Here is an 18,833-nt window from a genome sequence, read left to right as displayed (position 1 = left end):
ACACACACACACACACACACACACACACACACACGGAATCCCAAGCAGGCTCCAGGCTCTGTGCTCTCAGTAGGACTCAAACTCACAAACCACAGGATCATGACCTGAAGTCAGACGCTTAACTGGCTGAGTCACCCATGCACCCCCCTCCCCCCCACAGGTAGTACTTTTGAGGGCTTGGGGTTTCTGATGGTGTCCTGCCCTAATACTGTTTTCCAGGACTCTGTTTTTCATTTTCAGAAGTCTTTTTTTTTTTTTTTTGGTTGTTGTTGTTCTTCAAATTTGCTTGGGTTTTTTTCCCCCCTAAGTGTTGAGTACTTTCCTTATTACTTCATTCTTGTGAAAATTATCTCTTTAATACATTTAAGTAGAGTTGCTTTATAATCCTTCTGAGGATAACTCCTTTTTTGGGGGTTCTAAGTCTTCTATTAGCTGTATATCTGATTTTCAGCTGTGGATTCTTTCCATGTGGATTATTGTGAATCATGAATTTATTTTCACCGGGGGGAGCTGTTTTCCCTTCAAGGAATTCCACACAGCATGGCTTGTGGGAATGTCCCTACAGAGAAGTTTTACTTTTCCTTCTTTTAATTAAAACATGTTTTTAAATTTATTTATTTTTGAGAGAGAGAGAAAGAGAGAGAAGGGCAAAGAAAGACAGGGAAAGAGAGAGAATCTTAAGCAGGCTCTGTGCCCTCAGGGCCAAGCCTGACATGGGGCTCAAACCCACAAACTGTGAGATCATGACCTGAGCCAAAACCAAGAGTCGGATGCTCAATGGACTGAGCCACCCAGGTGCCCCACTTTTCCTTCTGCCAGCTTCCCAGCTGTATCACTAACATGGGAAAATATTTTGTACTCTTCTCTTAACCCTGCGTATGTCATAAATGTGGACTCTAAATCCACATGTGGTAGAGGCTGAGGGTTTTGGCTTCTTCCGAATATTCTTTCCCTGCACAAGCGCCTTGTCGTTTGCTGGGCTTGCTGAGCGCAGCCTGTTTCTTCTTCACTCAGAGTGTCAGCCATGGAAGGCTCCCAGTCTTCTGCAGGACTGTCAGTGCCAACAGCCTGCCTGGTACAGGTCTCAGCACTTGACCCTGCTGTGTGGTGTGGACCCATCTCTGAGCCTGAATGATGAGAAGCAAAGGGCCATGCAAATGGAAGGACATTCACGACTGGGGAAAGAAGCATGAAGGCTCTGCATGCAGCTTTAACAAAATGCCATGTGGAAGGAAGAGCAAGGCAAGTGTGAGCGGAGGTGAGATGGTGGCAGATGAAGCCATCAAAGGCTTCCTTCCAGCTCCAGGAGCACAGTACAGGGGGACTAGATGTCGGATATCAACAGGGGTTGATACTGGGGCAGTTTAGTAATTTTTTATTCTTGGGAAAATTTCTGTTTCTCATTTTTGTATTAAGAAATGTCACACAAAGAGATGTTCAATTATGCAAGGGGATGACGCTCCCCAATGAACCATGTCTCCTGGTATTTTTGTCCTGTTATTCTCGTCCCTTGGAATCTGGTATGGATCTACGATTTGCTTTAAGTAGTGGAATATGATAGAAATTTTATTGTGCCAGTCCCACTATGGTGTGGCCTCAGGTATCAAGTGTAGGATAGTGTGTGTGTGTGAGAGAGGAAGGGACAGAGAGAGAGACTGAAAGAGAGAACCAGAGACAGAAAGCTGAAAAGACTCAAAAACAACATTTTCTTAAATTAAAAAGCACATAATTTTTTTTTAAGTCAAAGGGTGCCTGTGTGACTCAGTCGGTTAAGCATCCGACTTTGGCTCAGGTAAGGATCTCTACCGTGAGTTCAATCCCCACATTGGGCTCTGTGCTGACAGCTCAGAGCCTGGAGTCTGCTTCGGATTCTGTGTCTCCCTCTCTCTCTGCCCCTCTCCCACTCACACTCTGTCTTTTTCTCAAAAGTAAATAAACACTAAAGAAAAGGTTTGCTGTTATTATTTTTTTAAACTCTCATTTGCCACCTTCTTTATTGCTCCTCTCAGCAGCTTAGAAACCTCTAGTTTAGAGTTGGGAGTTACAGGAGCGGCCGACATATTGGAGGAGTAGGGGGTTCTGTACTTCCTGCATCTCTCAAACAAGGAAGGACTGAGGCCAAAGGACTTTGAATTCCAAGAGTCTGGGAGGAAAAGAAACTGAGTCTACCAGAGAGAAACTGGGACAACTTAACGGCCCATAGGTGCGTAATTGCAAACTGGGGGAGATAAAACGAACCATGTAGGCGCAGAGGGGAGGGATCCCCTTCTGTGGAGACACAAAGGGAAGAGAAGGAAACCTGGCTGGGGAAACCTAGGACTGTATCTGGACAAGAGAATAACCTTGGATGGGACAGAGAGGGATCCCATCTCTAGCTGCAGGGCTTTCTGTGGACTGGGGCTGGCTTCCCTGTTCCCACACCTGGGGAGAAGGGGAGCCACCTCCAGGGGCAGGTCAGGGGCACAGTGCACAGCAGGAGAAACAGGTCTCCTCCCCTGAAGTTCTGCGGCACAGGGCAGAACCACCTGGGACTACATATCAGGGGGCATAGGGAAGTGCTTCCCCAGTGCTGGGGCACCAGAGTTTAAATCCCAGCTCAGTGGCAGGGCATGAGAGTAGGTGGACCGAAAAAGACTGCGCAGCCTGTGCCCGTGGCACAGTGAAAGATGCCTGAATGGAATCCACAGGTCAGTGGAGAAGAGACTGGGGGGTCACCATTTTTCTCCCCACCACCACCAAGGCGGGGCCTCAGGGATCAGTCCACGGGCCCACAGTAGGGACGGGACCATCTACACCAAACTATGCCCCTCTGCACCCGGGGACTGTGTATCTACTGGAGCAGGACAGGCGCTGAGGAACCAGATGGCCCCCTCCTCCAGACCAGTGCTGCAGTGCTGCCTGGATTAATTCTAAGACAATTCCTGTTATTTAGATATATTCTCCCTTTTCTCCTCCTTATCTCTTTCCTCCTCTAGGCTGGTTACTCTGGTTATTGGTTTGCTTAAACAGACATATCTATTCCATTCTCTTGATACATGTTCTACAACTCCTCCTTTCCTTTCCTTTCCCTCTCTCTCTCTCTCTCTCTCTCTCTCTCTGGAATAACCAAGCCATATAGTTTCTCTGCCTGGGTAACTTTATCTTTGTTTCTTTTTCCTTGCCTCCTTACTAATTTTCCCCCCTCTCTCTCTCTCTCTCTCTCGATTAAGCCTTTTAGTCTCTCTGCCTGGTTAACGTTTACATTTTCTTTTTTCCTGCCTCTGTCATTTCTCTCTTTGTATATGCTCTTCCATAAGCACCGCCTCCACCTTGTTCTTTACTTGTAGCTGGTGTTTCTGGCTTTTTGCTTTTGGAGATTTTTGGGGTTTCTTTGTTTTTGTTTGTGTGCTTGCATGTTTTTGTTTCCTGTTTGTTTGTTTTCTTTTCCAGGACTATGTCAAGGAACAAATCAAAGCACACCTGGTAGAGAGTACAAAACATCACTATGAGTAGAGAAATAAAGTAACTGAAGTTCACAACAATGGGGAGAAGGTAACACTCACCAAAAAACACCTCCTAAATGGCCAGGCCCTGAACAGTGTATGACCCCCCCCCCTTTAATATAGCAGTGCTTGCAGGTGCAGAGCACATAACAAGCTTTTAAAATGCATAAGGGACAGAAAACTAGCCAAAATGATGAAATGGAAGAATTCTCCTCAAAAGAAATTCCAGGAAGAAGTGACAGTTAAAGAATTGATCAAAATAGATATAAGCAGTAGAACTGAGCAAGAATTTAGAATAATAGTAATAAAATTAATCACTAGGCTTGAAAAAAGCATAGAAGATAGCAGAGACTCCATTGCTGCAGAAATCAAGAATCTTAAAAATAGGATGAATTTTAAAAATGCTATAATGAGGTGCAAAATAAATGGAGGTGGCCACAGTTGAAGAAGCAGAGGGGAGAATAGGTGAATTAGAAGATAAAACTATGGAAAAAGAGGAAGCTGAGAAAAAGAGAGATAAAAAAAATCCAGGAGTATGAAGGGAGAATTAGAGACCTAAGTGATGCAATCAAACAGAACAATATCTATATCATAGTAATTCCAGAAGGAGAAGAAGAAGAGAGAACAAGGGGCTGAAGGTTTACATGAACAAATCATAGCTGAGAACTTCCCCAGTCTGGGGAAGGAAACAGACATTGAAATCTAAGAGGCAAAGAGAACTCCCCTCAGATGTAAATTGAATTGATCTTCTGCACAACATATCATAGANAAACTATGGAAAAAGAGGAAGCTGAGAAAAAGAGAGATAAAAAAAATCCAGGAGTATGAAGGGAGAATTAGAGACCTAAGTGATGCAATCAAACAGAACAATATCTATATCATAGTAATTCCAGAAGGAGAAGAAGAAGAGAGAACAAGGGGCTGAAGGTTTACATGAACAAATCATAGCTGAGAACTTCCCCAGTCTGGGGAAGGAAACAGACATTGAAATCTAAGAGGCAAAGAGAACTCCCCTCAGATGTAAATTGAATTGATCTTCTGCACAACATATCATAGAGAACTGGCAAAATACAAGGATAAAGAAAGAATTCTGAAAGCAGCTAGGGATAAATGGGCCTTAACATACAAAGGTAGACACATAAGGGTAGTAGCAGATCTATCTACTGAAACTTGGCCAACCAGAAAGGAATGGCAGGAAATCTTCAAGTGATGAAGAGGAAAAATAGGCAGCCAAGAATCCTTTATCCAGCAAGCCTGTCATTCAGAATAGAAGGAGGGATAAAAGTTTTCCCAAAAGTAACTGATGGAATTCATCACCACTAAACCAGCCCTACAAGAGATCCTAAGGGAGATGCTATGAGGGAAATGTTGCAAGGAGCACAAAGTACCAGAGATATCACTACAAGCATGAAACCTACAGCTAACACAATGACTCTAACCCCATATTTTTTTATAATAACACTGAATGTAAATAGACTAAATGCTCCAATCAAAAAACACAGGGTATCAGAAGGGATTAAAAAAAAAACAAAACCCATCTATTTTCTGTCCACAAGAGACTCATTTTAGACCTGAGGACACTTTCAGATTGAAAGTGAGGGGATAGAGAACTATTTATCATGCTACTGGAAGTCAAAAGAAAGCTGGAGTATCCATACTTATATCAGACAAACTAGACTTTAAAGTAAAGGCTGTAACAAGAAATGAAGAAGTGTAATTTATAATAATTACAGGATCCATCCATCAGGAAGAGCTAAGAATTACAAATGTCTATGCACCGAATTCAGGAACACTCAAATACATAAAACAATTAATCACAAACATAAACAATCTTATAGATAAGAATGTGCTAATTGCAAGGGACTTTAATACTCCACTTACAGCAATAGACAGATCATCTAGACAAGAGGATCAGTAAAGAAACAATGGCCCTGAATGATACATTGGACCAGATGGACTTGAAATATATATTTAGAACTCTACATCCCAAAGCAGCGGAATATATTTTCTTCTCAAGTGCACATGGTACAATTTCCAAGATATCACATACTGGGTCACAAAACAAGCTTCAATAAATATAAAAGAATTGAGATCATACTATGCACACTTTCAGATCACAATGCTATGAAACTTGAAATCAACCACAGGAAAAAGTCTGGAAAACCTGCAAAAGATTGGAGATTAAAGAACTTCCTAGTAAAGAATGAATGGGTCAACCAGGAAATTAGAGAAGGAATTAAAAAATATATGGAAACAAATGAAAATGAAAATACAACAATCCAAACCCTTTGGGATGCAGCAAAGGCAGTCCTAAGAGGAAAATACATTGCAATCCAGGCCTATCTCAAGAAACAAGAAAAATCCCAAATACAAAATCTAACAGCACACCTAAAGGAAATAGAAGCAGAACAGCAAAGGCACCCCAAACCCAGCAGAAGAGAAATAATAAAGATTAGAGCAGAAATAAACAATATAGAATCCAAAAAAAAAAAAAAATAGTAGAACAGATCAGTGAAACCAAGAGTTGGTTTTTGAAAAAATAAACTAAATTGATAAACTTCTAGCTGGACTTCTTAAAAATAAAAGAGAGAGGACCCAAATAGATAAAATCACAAATAGAGTTGGGATCTACAGAGAAAGGGGGTGGTTTCCCTCTCAAGCCTGTCAAAAGGCTGATGCTGCTGCTGACATCAAACTCTGTCCAAGCATCAGATGGGACCAGGGCTACAGGTGCAAAGTTACACCAGACCATTCCCATCCATTCCACTGTAAGTAACCACACATGTAAGTGGAAACCACTGGGGCAAACATGTCACTCAGGTGCAGTGCTCTGGGTCTCACCGTGTTGCAGAGAGAGCACGGGGATGGAATGACTCGTGTTCCCTACGGGAACAGCAGGCTAGGTCTCAGCTTTGAGCAGCACACAGGCAGGTATTTACTGCTGTGCTCCACAAACTTACATGGAGATTCCTTCTGCTCTACAGGCTCCTCCCTAGTGGCCAAACTCCTGGATAGTAACCAAGGCACAGTGACTTTTTTTAAGGCCAAAAAACCCCTTAAGATACACCCGCATCAGGGGATGGGGCAAGGAGGTGGGGCTTTTCATTAGCAGGATGTTTGGAAAAAGACAAGGAAATTGAAGGCAGGAGTCACCATTTCCCAAAGTTTTCTTTCTTAAAATACACTGTGTTTGGCTTCAGGGCTGCTGACTCATCTCCCATCTGGGCATTCCATCTTGGGGCTACTATGTTCCCCAGAGTGCTTGGGGAGACCAGCTCATTTCCCACCTACAGTATCCACAGAAACATCTGCTTTAGCTTATTAGAGAGTCAAAACAAGCAACTGTCAACTCATCACCATCTCCACTTGAGGACACATTCCTTTTGGCTGACGCATGCCCCTCCCCATCCCCCCACCCCGACTGCCTGCATGTCTGAGGCTGTGGGCTGATTCTGATGATAAATGGAAGAGCCTCTTACAACCTCATTTATCTAACCTTCTCACACGCATAGCAGGACTTCTCTTTGGGGAATTGAGGAACGATTTATGACTCATCAGATAAGCAGTGGGTCCTGGAAACAGGAAGCAGAAACCGGGTTCTCCAAGCCCCTACCATCCCATTCTCTTCCTCCACAGATAACTTTGCACTGTGGAAAGCAGTCTGGCTTTGGAGCCAGCAGACCCAGGTTCAGCCTGCAGTCCTGCCCAACACTGTGGGGCCTGAGACGGGTTCCTTAGCCTTTCAGGGTCTCAGTGTTTTCTTCCATAAAATGGGAACAGCATTACCTATCTCACCAGCCAGGCAGGGATCTTATGTGGTATACAAATGGAACATGGGGTAGGAAGCATCTTAAAGAGTCTCTGATGCTTAAATTTCCTCCTATAATTGCACCACCCATAACCTACACTTGAACCTTTTCTGTGAAAGGGAACTCATTCCCACAGACAACCTAGTGCACTGTGGGATAGTTCAGATTTATTTTGAGCTGAAAACTGCCTCCTTTGGCATTCTACCAATTGGTTCCTCTCCATGTGCGTATACAGAAACAAGTAGAACCCTTTCCTAGAAAAATGGCTTTCAGCTATCTGGAGGTATACCACACCCTGATATGGACAGCAGCCCCTAAGTCCCCTCCCCACTAGGCTAAGCCTTTCACACAGTCATGGTTACTGTTCTCCAAAGACACTTCAGGTAATTTATGACTCTTAAGTATCTTGTCTGGAACTGAATCTGGTATTCAGGATGGTCTGAAAGGGGGAGAATGAACTGGGACATTCATCTCTCTTGTTCTAGACGCTATGCCTCTATTAGTACAGCTGACACCGAGCTGCTTTGGTGGTTATATCTCAATAGCAGCACTTCCTCTATAATCTCAGCTGTGAGCACCTAACTTTCTGATTACCACCTCCTTTTTGGACATCTCATTTTACCTTTACCGATGTCAATAATTCTTAAGCCACATGAGGACTTACCATCCCTTGTTCTTATCACTGTCCCCTATCTGCCCCCGCCATGTCCTCATGTCCCTTCTTAGTCAGCATAGACCTCAGGACACATCATTATAATAATCCCCTTAAATACACCACAGTTCTCTTTTTCTGTCTTGCCTATCAAAATCCCAAGTCTGATTAAATCCTACTTTCTGCCTCTTCCTGTCCTGCATCCAGACAGTTGAAACTGGCCAGAGAAGAAACACAATAATAGGTTAAATTCATGACTGGTGATCTGCGGGGGCCAGCAAGCATCCTCACATGCCCTAGTTTGGACATTTCAGGTTATACCTCCTTTAGCTTTAAACCTTCACCACCTCTGTTCCATCCTCACTCTGTGGACGACCTTGCCTTCAGTAAGTAGGCCTTCCCATCCCTCAAATCCACCCACCTTCCCGCCTCTATGCTCAGTGGTCTGTCTTCTCTCTGTCCCTGTGGATGGGCCTCTGTGCAGCCATCGAAGGCTAAGCCCTCCAGGTGTGCACCAGACCCTTGCCCTCTTGCTTACTCGGGAACTTTGGCCCCCCGACCCCACACTCCATTACTAATTTCCTCTTTTCTATAGGATCATTCCCATCCCATTCATTATTTTATTTCATCTTAAAAAACAAAAAACCACAACAACAATAAAATGCTTGCTTCTTATCCCTAGATAGGGAAATCACATGAGGAGATTTCAAAGCTCAGGAACCTACTCAATGATGTCACAGATCTAGAAGTGATGGGTCCAATCCAGTTTTCCTGCCCCCAAAGCTGCAGAAGCCAGAGCAGCTATCTTCCCCAACTGACAGCTTTGCTCTGAGTGGCTGAGCACAGGGAAGGGAGTCCTTGGCCCCAGATGACCAGTCCAGCTCTGCTGTGACCTGGGCACTCCTGGGACAGCAACAAAGGCTAGAGGTTCTCAACTGACTGGGGCACCTGCTGGGTCTGCAGAGGTCTGCTCAGCTGCTGAAACTATCTTGACTGACTTGCCCATCAGACTAAATGTGGGTAGGTGGAGAGGATGTTTCCAGAACTCCATCCCAGGACCATGCCAGCCACAGCACGGTGTTTGGGGGGCCGTGATGGCAGACAGATGCGGCAGATGAGGGGGGCTGAAGCCACCAGTATCACACACCCTAGTGCACAGATGACACCTCATAAATCCTGCAGGCCCACAGCCTGTGTGGTGGCTCATTAACGCTGCCCAGTCTTCATGTACAGGTAGAAAATGACGGCTGATGTGGCAAGCTGCCTTCCCAAGCCAGTCTGTAAGAAGGGCACACTTCTTCTCTCCACTGCTCACTACATCCCCGTTCATGCCAAGAGCTCAGAACAGCTCAGCCAAGGGGGTTTTCTTCCTGGGACATCGGGCACTTAGCTACCTCCAATCACAGGCCCTCAGTCATCAGCCCTTTTCTCTTTCCTCTCTGTTCTCAAAGAGTCTCCTGCAGAACAAACCCACTGGCTTTGAGTCTTCCAGATACACAGGGTCAAGCTGCAATTTTCAGATCACTCAGAAAAGAATGTGTCTCCTGCATCTTGTCTGCATGTCTGAATAGTCAGGTACAGTGTTGGCCTGACTCAGACCATCTCCCAAGAGTCCTCTTTCAAAAGGAACAGGATGACCCACTTACTTGTCTGTTACAGCCTGCATGAACTCATCCAGCAGGTCGTCGTACTCCTTCCCTCGCACGCGTTGGTGTTTCAGCCCAATGTACAGAGGGTCTCTGAGCAGCTCCTGGAACAGACAGCATCCGTTTGTTCAACTGTCCTGGTTTAGTGGGAAGGACCAGAGAGAAGGAGAGGAGGGAGCTGAGCGCTAGCTGTCCAACCCGCCTCACCAAGTGTCATCTCTAGAAAGGTCTGGAGGCTAAGCCAGTGATTGAGGTGGGAACCCTAGGTGGTTCCAATGTTAGGAGACAAGGATGCTTTGACACAGACAATCCTCTCTCAGATGTGGTAGTCTTCCAACCCCTGGCTGCAGGTGCTCTGGGTTTGTTTGTTTGTTTGTTTATTTAAAGAATGTTTATTTTGAGAGAGAGGGAGAAGATGAATGGGGGAGGGTCAGGGAGAGAGGGAGAGAGAAAGAATCCCAAACAGGCTCTGTGCTGTAAGTGCAGAGCTGGACATGGGGCTCAAACTAATGAACCATTAGATCACAACCTGAGCTGAAATCAAGAGTCAGACGCTTAACCAACTAAACCACCCAGGCCCCCTGCTCTGGGTTTATTTCAAGGTTCCCCAACAGTGGCATTATTGACACTTCAGCTTGGAATTCTTTGATAAGAGGGCTAACATGCACATTGTAGAATGTTTAGCAGCATCTCTGGCCTCTATCCATTAGAAGTCAGTAGCACCCCCAGTCATGACAATAAAAAATGTCTCTAAACACTGCTAAATGTCTATTTGGAGCTCTATACAACTTCTGGATTGAGGTATTTCGTCTTGTTAGAAAACATTTTATTCATTCAAAGAGATCTCACTGAATACCTACTATGTGGCTGGCACTGTGCTAGTCCCTGATAAGGATAGAATGATACAACCACACATTTCGGCTCAAGAAAGATGCCCCCCTGAATACCCGCCTGTGTTAGGGGATCCCCCACTCCACTTCCTGAGCTCTGTCACACACTCTGGTTATTTTCTGTGTCTGCCACCTGCCAACTTCCCACCTCTTCTCTACCCCCTCACACACACCCCCTACATAATCAGCTGCACGTTTACTGATGGTCTGTTACTGCTGACCTTGGGCCCTGCTGGGGTCCATAAATGAGTAACGAGTGGTTGTTGCCTTCAAAGCACTCACCTTCTACTGTAGGGGGCTCATGAGTAAGCAAACTCTACTACAGTGAAGAGCGACACTATTCTGGCACAAAGACTGGCACATGGAAGCACAGAGAAGGAATAAAGTAATTCCCGCTGGGGGATGGGTGGTGATGGTCATGGGGCAATTAAAAGAAGTCAGGCATTAAAAGAAGCAGAAGGGTGCCTGGGTGGCTCAGTGGGTTGAGCCTCTGACTTTGGCTCAGGTCATGATCTTATGGTTTGTGGGTTTGAGCCCCACATGTGGCTTGCTGCAGTCAGTTCAGGGCCTGCTTCATATCCTCCGTCCTCTCTCTCTCTGCCCCTCTCCCACTCGCATGCTTGTGGGNTTGTGATGATTAAAAGAAATAACGTCTGTGAGAGAGCTTTGTGAATTTTAACATACGTCATAAAGTGATGGCAGCAGCTTTAACTTTCATGACACATTCTATGTGCCACATACTACTGAACAAAGGAACATCCTAAGTATGTGATTCTCCCCTTAGAGGGGGACAGCCATGGAGGTGTGTGGCTTGGAACTCCCTTAAGAGAATCTGCTGAGGGAGAGGAGTTGAGCAGACAGCCTTCGGCTGCCATGCCTCCTCTGGGCTGCTCCCAGCCATGGCCATGCATGGCAGATGCCCGGTCAATTCTCTGTGCAGGCACCCTGGGCTCGGGCTTTCCATCAACCTGCCTGAGGATTTCCCAGGACCACACAGAAGGCTGAGCTCTTAATTAATTAAGAGAGACAGAGTGCAACTGGAGGAGGGGCAGAGAGAGAGGGAAACACAGAATCCCAAAGCAGGCTCCAGGCTCCAAGCTGTCAGCACAGGCCTGACGTGGGGCTTGAACCCACAAATTGTGAGATCATGACCTAAGCCAAAGTCAGACACTTAAGTGACTGATCCAACCAGGTGCCCCCAGGCTGGGCTCTTCTGACTGAGGTCTCCCTCTCCTTCCTCCTCTCCTTTCATGGGGGCCAGAACTGGACTGTAGCCTGAAGGCCCCACCCACTTGCCAAATACTCCTGCTCCCCCCTTTATTCTTCCTGGGTGTCTCCCAACAAACCTCTCACACCTCTGTTTCCTGGCGGACCCATGCAGACACAAAGGTAGATGTTATTACATCCCCCATTAGGCAAATGAGCAAACAGGACACAGAGAAGTTAAATAAGCTGCCCAGATCTCGGGCTAGTAAGCAGAAGAGTCAGGACTCAAACAGGTTGCCTGGCCCCAGAGCCCAAGGCCTTCCCCATAGAGCCATACAGCTTGGGTGGCTTTTATGCACATCCACCAGAATGGACTTATTCTTTGTAAAAGACACTGTTCTAGATCCATACTATCTCAATGGTGCTACAGAGGTGGTTATGCAAACTGTAGGGGACAGAAAAGACGAGGCAGTATCTACCTTCCTAAACTCTCATCCCCAATCCCGAGCGCACACAATCTGAGGTAGGTGTAGAGCTCTCTGCAAGGCACCATGGTCTACATTTAGCAAGATGGTCAATGCTACCCTTCACTTCTCACTCTCTTCACCCCGGATTATACCTCTCTAACACAGTTTAGGATTCTGCCCTTGCAGGCATGTGTGTTTTTGAGACAAAAGGATCATGGTGGCATTTAGGTGCCCACCCTTCACATGCCACCTTTAAGGTGACCCTTGACAAGTCACTCGGGCAGCAAACATGCAGCCAAGGGCACACCATCAGGTAAATGCTGTGATGAATTGATGGAAGGCTAGACAGTCATTAAAATTAGTGGTTTTTAAGACTGTGCAGCCACCTGGACAAATGTGATAATTTAAAGTGAAAAGGGAAGGATACAAATGGCACAGATATAATTTCAGCTCTCTCTGTCTCTCTCTCTCTCTCTGTCTCTCTCTCTCTCTCTCTCTCTCTCTGTCTCTCTCTCTCTCTCTCTGTCTCTCTCTCTCTCTCTCTCTCTCTCACACACACACACACACACACACACACACACACACACACAAAACCAGGAAGGACAGACACAGATAGAAACAGTGTAGCTCTCGGCAGCTACAGAAAAGACACATATTTTTAGTTCTTATAGAGACTTAAAGGGTCCAGCAGAGTTATAATTTGTAAAGTTGCCAAAGTGACAGATTTGAATCACTGGTACAATCAGGCAGTGAGAAGCGAGCTTCTCAGTGGTGTGTGTGAGGTTTGTGGGGCAAGCCAAATTCTCCAGTGGTACTGAAGTATTTGAGGATTTTCCAAAACTTTTCAGTATATCTGTGTTAAGAATCAAAGGTCAACAGAGGAGAGAGAGGCAAGATGGTGGAGAAGTAGGGAGCTCCGTACATTTCACTTGCCCCCATCTCTTGAACGGAGAAGGCCTGAAGCCATAGGAACCCTTAGAGAATCCAGGAGTGTGGGAGGAAAAGGAGACGGTCCACTGAGAAAACCTTAGAGCGTAAGTGCGAACTGGGGAAGATATAAACGGGCCAGATCCAGAGACACGGAGGTAGGGGAGGGAGCCTCCTTTGCAGGGAACCAAGGTGAGTCTAGGGGAAAAAAGAAAGAGGGGTCAAAATTGCTCAAGACACTGTCCCTGTCACTGGAGAAGAGAAAAACCTTGGCTTGGGACACAGAGGGATCCGGTTTCCTGCTGTCCAGCTGACCCTAGGCAGGACGTACTTGTCCCAGGCAACCCTGGGAGAAACTGCTTCTCGCTCGCCAGCTCGACCTGGAGGGGACTCAGCGCCTAAAGCTGCGCCTTTGTGCTTCTGGCTCGGCTAGATCCCCGGGGGGAGGTGAGAGGCTTGAAACTGCTGTGAGGGACTCAGGAGATATCAATGGGGTGCGAAGACGAAGATCTGGAAACGAGGCGTGGCTTGGGATATAGAGCATGGCCCACCTTGGCTATACCCCCAGCACAGGAAGATCAGATCCAAAAGAGTGAGTTGCAACACTTGGTTCAAGAAGGGACTGGGGTGCCGCCACTTTTCTCCCACAACCAAGGCAGGACTCCCGTGGGACGCACTAGACCAAACCAGGCCCATCCCCACTAGAGAGCTGCCCTCTTTTTTTTTTTTTTTTTCCTACCAGAGCTGGGGCAAGACCAACATGGATGCACTGCCCTGATTAATTCTGGTCACTGGCTTGTTTAAACAGTCACATTTAATCCATTCTCTAGATGTATATTCTACACCTCCACAGCTACCTTTTTATCTCTCTCTCTCTCTGGACTAATCAGACTATATAGTTTCTCTGAGTAGCATTATCATCATTTCTTTTTCCTTACTTCTACCATATTTCCCTCTTTCTCTCTCTGAATTAAGCCTCTTAGTCTCTCTGCCTGCTCATTTCATTTCCAATTTTGCTTCCTCCCTGCCCTGTCATTTCTCTCTTTGTATAGGCTCTTCCATTAGCACTGCATACAACTGGCTCTTTATTTGTAGCTGGGAATTATGGTTCTATGCTTTAGACTGTCCTTTGTCTACTGGGTTTTTTCTTTTTTTTTAATGTATTATTATTTTTATTAATTGTCTTCCCTCCTTCCTCTTTTTTTGTATCCATTCCTTTTTCCTTTTCCCTTTCGGTTTGTGTGTTTTTTGGATTTGTCTGTGCGTTTGTGTGCTTTTGTTCCCTGTGTGTTGGTTTGTTTTCTTTTGCAGGGCTACCTCAAGAAACAAGCCAAAATACACATGGTGGAGAGTCCCAAATACCACTACGAGTAGGGAAATAAAATAACCAAGGTCTCAACAAGAGACACCAAAAGACACCATTCAAAAAACCCTTCCGGAATGGACAGGCCCTGGACAGTCAAAGAGCCTTCTTTGGTACAGCAGCACTCGCAGGTGCAGAGTGCACTTTAGTTCTTTTAAAACTAACAAGAGATAGAAAACTAACCAAAATGACGAAACAGAAGAATGCTCCTCCAAAGAAATTCCAGGAAGAAATGACAGCTAAAGAACTGCTCAAAACAGATATAAGCAGCATAACTGAACAATAATTTAGAACAATAGTCATAAAATTAATCACTGGGCTTGAAAAAAGCATGGACGACATCAGAGAAACTATTGCTACAAAGACTATGGAGCCTAAAAATAGTTGTGATGAATGAAAAAATGCTAAAAATGAGATGCATGATAAAATGGAGGCGTCTAATGCACGGATTGAAGAGGCAGAAAGGAGAATAAGTGATTTAGAAGACACAATTATAGAAAAAGGGGAAGCCAAGAAAAAGAGAGATAAACTGATCCAGGAACATGAAAGGATAGCTCGAGAGCTCAGATATACAATCAAACGAAATAATATCCGTATCATAGGAATTCCAGAAGAGGAAGAGAGAGGGAAAGGCGCTAAATGAGTCCTGGAACAAATTATAGCAGAGCACTTCCCCAATCTGGCGAAGAAAACAGATGCTGAAATCCAAGGGGAACAGAGAACTCCCCTCAGACAGAACTTGAATTNTGAAAGGATAGCTCGAGAGCTCAGATATACAATCAAACGAAATAATATCCGTATCATAGGAATTCCAGAAGAGGAAGAGAGAGGGAAAGGCGCTAAATGAGTCCTGGAACAAATTATAGCAGAGAACTTCCCCAATCTGGCGAAGAAAACAGATGCTGAAATCCAAGAGGAACAGAGAACTCCCCTCAGACAGAACTTGAATTGATCTATCAATCAATAGCATGACATATCATAGTGAAACTGGCAAAATATAAGGACAAAGAGAAAGCAGTTAGGGATTAAAGGGCACTAACATACAGAGGGAAACCTATCAGAGTGGTGACAGACCTATCTACTGAAACGTGGCAGGCCAGAAAGGAATGGCAGGAAATCTTCAATGTGATGAACAGAAAAAATATGCAGCCAAGAATCCTCTATCCAGCAAGGCTGTCATTCAGAATAGAAGGAGAGATAAAAGTCTTCCCAAAGAAATAAAAATGGAAAGAATTTGTCACCACTAAACCAGCTCTACAAGAAATCCTGAGGGGGACTCTATGAGGGAAGTGTTGCAAGGAGCACAGGATACAAGAGACACCACCACAAGCATGAATCCCACAAAGGACACAATGATTCTAAACCCATATTTTTCAATAATAACACTGAATGTAAATGGAATAAATGCCCCAATCAAAAGACATAGGGTAGCAGAATGGATAAAAAAAACAAAATCCATCTATTTGCTGTCTACAAGAAACACATTTTAGACCTGAGGACACCTTCAGATTGAAAGTAAGGGGATGGAGAAATATATGTCATGCTACTGGAAGTCAAATGGAGTAGCTATACTTATATCAAAAAACTGGACTTTAAAGTAAAGACAGGAACAAGGGATGAAGAAGGGCATTAGATAATAATTACAGGGTCTATCCATCAGGAAGAGCTAACAATTATAAATGTCTATGCACCAAACATGGGGCACCTAAATACATAAAACAATCACACACAGAAACAATCTTATGGATAAAAATGTGCTAATAGCAGAGGACTTTAATACTCCACTTAAAGCAATGGATAGATCAACTAGACAGAAAATCANAAGGAAAACTTCCGGACTCATTTTATGAAGCCAGCAATATCCTTGATGAATATAAACGCAAAAATCCTCAACAAGATACTTGCAAATCAAACCCAACAGCACATACAAAGAATTATCCACCAAGATCAAGTGGGATTCATTCCCGGGTTACAGGGTTGGTTCAATATTTGCAAATCAATGCAATACATCACATCAACAAAAGAAAAGATAAAAACCATATGATCCTCTTGTCAATAGATGCAGAAAGAGCGTTTGATAAGATACAGCATCCCTTCTTAATAAAGATCCTCGAGAAAGTCGGGATAGAAGGAACTTACTTAAACATCATAAAAGCCATCTATGACAAGCCCTCAGCTAACATCATCCTCAATGGGGAAAAACTGAGAGCTTTCCCCCTGAGATCAGGAATCATCAGGGATGTCCATTCTCACCACTGCTGTTTAACATAATGCTGGAAGTCCTAGCATCAGCCATCAGACAACAAACGGAAATCAAAGGCATCAGAATTGGCAAAGAAGTCGTCAAACTTNGGACCATGGGGGAGAAGAAGGGAGGAAACAGTGGGGGAGAGGGAGGGAGGCAAATCATGAGAGACTCTTCAATGCTGAGAACAAACTGAGGGCTAATGGGGGTGGGGGGAAGGGAAAGGGGTAATGGGCATGGAGGAGGGTACTTGTTGGGATGATCACTGGGTGTTATATGGAAACCAACTTGACAATAAACTATTAAAATATAAAAGAATAAAGGTTAACCACAATGAGGTACTACTGAGACATAAGAGTCTTTATATGTTGGAAAGCTTTAAAAGTCTTTATATGTTGCTTTTATATTAAATCGATTTATGCCTGAAATACTTCAAAACCTAGGATACAAATAAATTGGAAAGTTTTTATATGGAGATAATACTGAAATATAAATACTGAAAATATTTATATAGAACTTTCAAGTATTTAGTTCTCAATTAAAAGAAATTCGATACTTATGTCTTACCTATTCTCATTCCCATTTTATAGACGAGGAAGGTGGATCTTTTACGGAAATCGCCCAAGCTCACACAGCCAGAAAGTAGCTAAGCCTTGCTTTGATTGGACCTCATGACAGTGCCCTTTCTCCCCAATATTCCAGGTTGTGGGGAAGAGCTGACCTGGGGGTGGCTCATCCCCCTCTGCCTGGTCCCCTGGAGGATTCAGCAGTGGCTGGGAAGGTCCATACTATCATCTTGCAGGTGAGGCTGGGGAGCAGCGATGGAGTCCCCATCACCAATCTGCTGGGTCTCCTTTGACAGGAGGGGAAACAGCTTCCCCAAAACAGCAGAGAGGGGAGCACACACGCTGTCCTGGCACGGCATGAGACAGGAAGTCCATACTTTGCCCTTTAGAAGGGCTGCCAGCAGGTATGGGGCTGGTAACTGACCTGGGTCCTCTCCTTGCACCTCTCCTCTATCCTGCACATCCTTATGTACATGTTTAGAAGTTTTCAGTAGGTAGTACTGCCAGGAAAAATACAGAATGCCTGCTTAAACTTGAATTTCAGATAGGCAATAATTTTTTTTAGCCTAAATATATCCCAAGTGTTGCATGGAACATACATGGAAATATAGGCCAAAATATGATTAGTTATTTATCTGAAATTTAAATTGAACTAGCATCCTATATTTTTCTTTGCTAAATCTGGTAGCTCTAGCAAGAGAGGCAGAAGGGATCTTGAAGCTGGGAGGCAGTGTGCTACAGAGCAAAGTGCACTGCCGGGCCAGGTGGGACTGGTCGGGGTGCTCCCTCTGAACGCCCTCAGTATGGTCTGACTTCGCAATTGGACAGACCAGGGTTCGAATTTAGGCTCTGTCACTTAGGTCTGTGACTTTGGGTTTTTCTTGGAGACAAAATGTCATGAAGATAAAATGGGTTTCCTTCTCTTCACTTGCCAGATCTCGCAGCACTGGATTTAAGCTGGAAAGGGAGATGAACTTTCTGGCCCAGGTAACTCTTTATCCTATGTAGCAACAGGCACAGTAAGAGGTTACTCAGAGAGGATCTGGGGAGGTCATGGGGTTGGGTTCACGCCGTGGACACCGCACACTTCCCCCACTCAGGATGACAGTTATGCCTACCATGCATGTCTCTGGGAGCTCAGTCAGGCCCACGGGTAAGCTAGAGATCCCAGGATGGGCACCTTCAGGGTCACACGCACACAGAGAGCTAGTGCCTCTGACAGCACCACATGGCAAACTCTGGCTGTTTGTCAGCCGCAGCAACGACGCTCTCGTGAAGCAGAAGCAGGCCTTCAACACCCAGCTCCCTTGGCTAACCCACACTCCTCAGCAGTCCTGGAATAAGCCCAAGGCTTCTGCCGGACTCTGCGGACAGTCTGTTCCCATGTCTCCCCAGGAGCTATCCCCCTATTAGAATCCATCGAGGTTCAAGACTTCTAAGGCTCAGAGGCCATTTTTTTAATGTTTTTATTTATTTCTGAGAAAAAGACAGTGTGAGCAGGGGAAGATCAGAGAGAGAGAGAGGGAGACACAGAATCTGAAATAGGCTCCAGGCTCTGACCTGGCTGTCAGCACAGAGCC

General features: G+C 44.9%; 1 protein-coding gene across 2 annotated transcripts in view; it reads right to left on the bottom strand.

Moving 5' to 3' along the window:
• The window catches only part of ME3 (malic enzyme 3), a 192,504-nt gene that overhangs the window by 41,444 nt on the left and 132,227 nt on the right, over positions 1–18,833 (bottom strand). For both annotated transcript variants that reach the window (XM_077778974.1, XM_077778973.1), the window contains exon 6: positions 9,590–9,693. In XM_077778974.1, the coding sequence (XP_077635100.1) occupies positions 9,590–9,693 (104 nt within the window). The remainder of the gene's footprint in view (positions 1–9,589; positions 9,694–18,833) is intronic.

This window comes from Crocuta crocuta, unplaced genomic scaffold, assembly GCF_008692635.1.
Source record: "Crocuta crocuta isolate KB4526 unplaced genomic scaffold, BGI_CrCroc_1.0 scaffold148, whole genome shotgun sequence".
Classification (NCBI taxonomy): domain Eukaryota; kingdom Metazoa; phylum Chordata; class Mammalia; order Carnivora; family Hyaenidae; genus Crocuta; species Crocuta crocuta.
The sequence above is the reverse complement of the archived record's forward strand: the minus strand, read 5'-3'. Positions and strand labels throughout refer to the sequence as shown.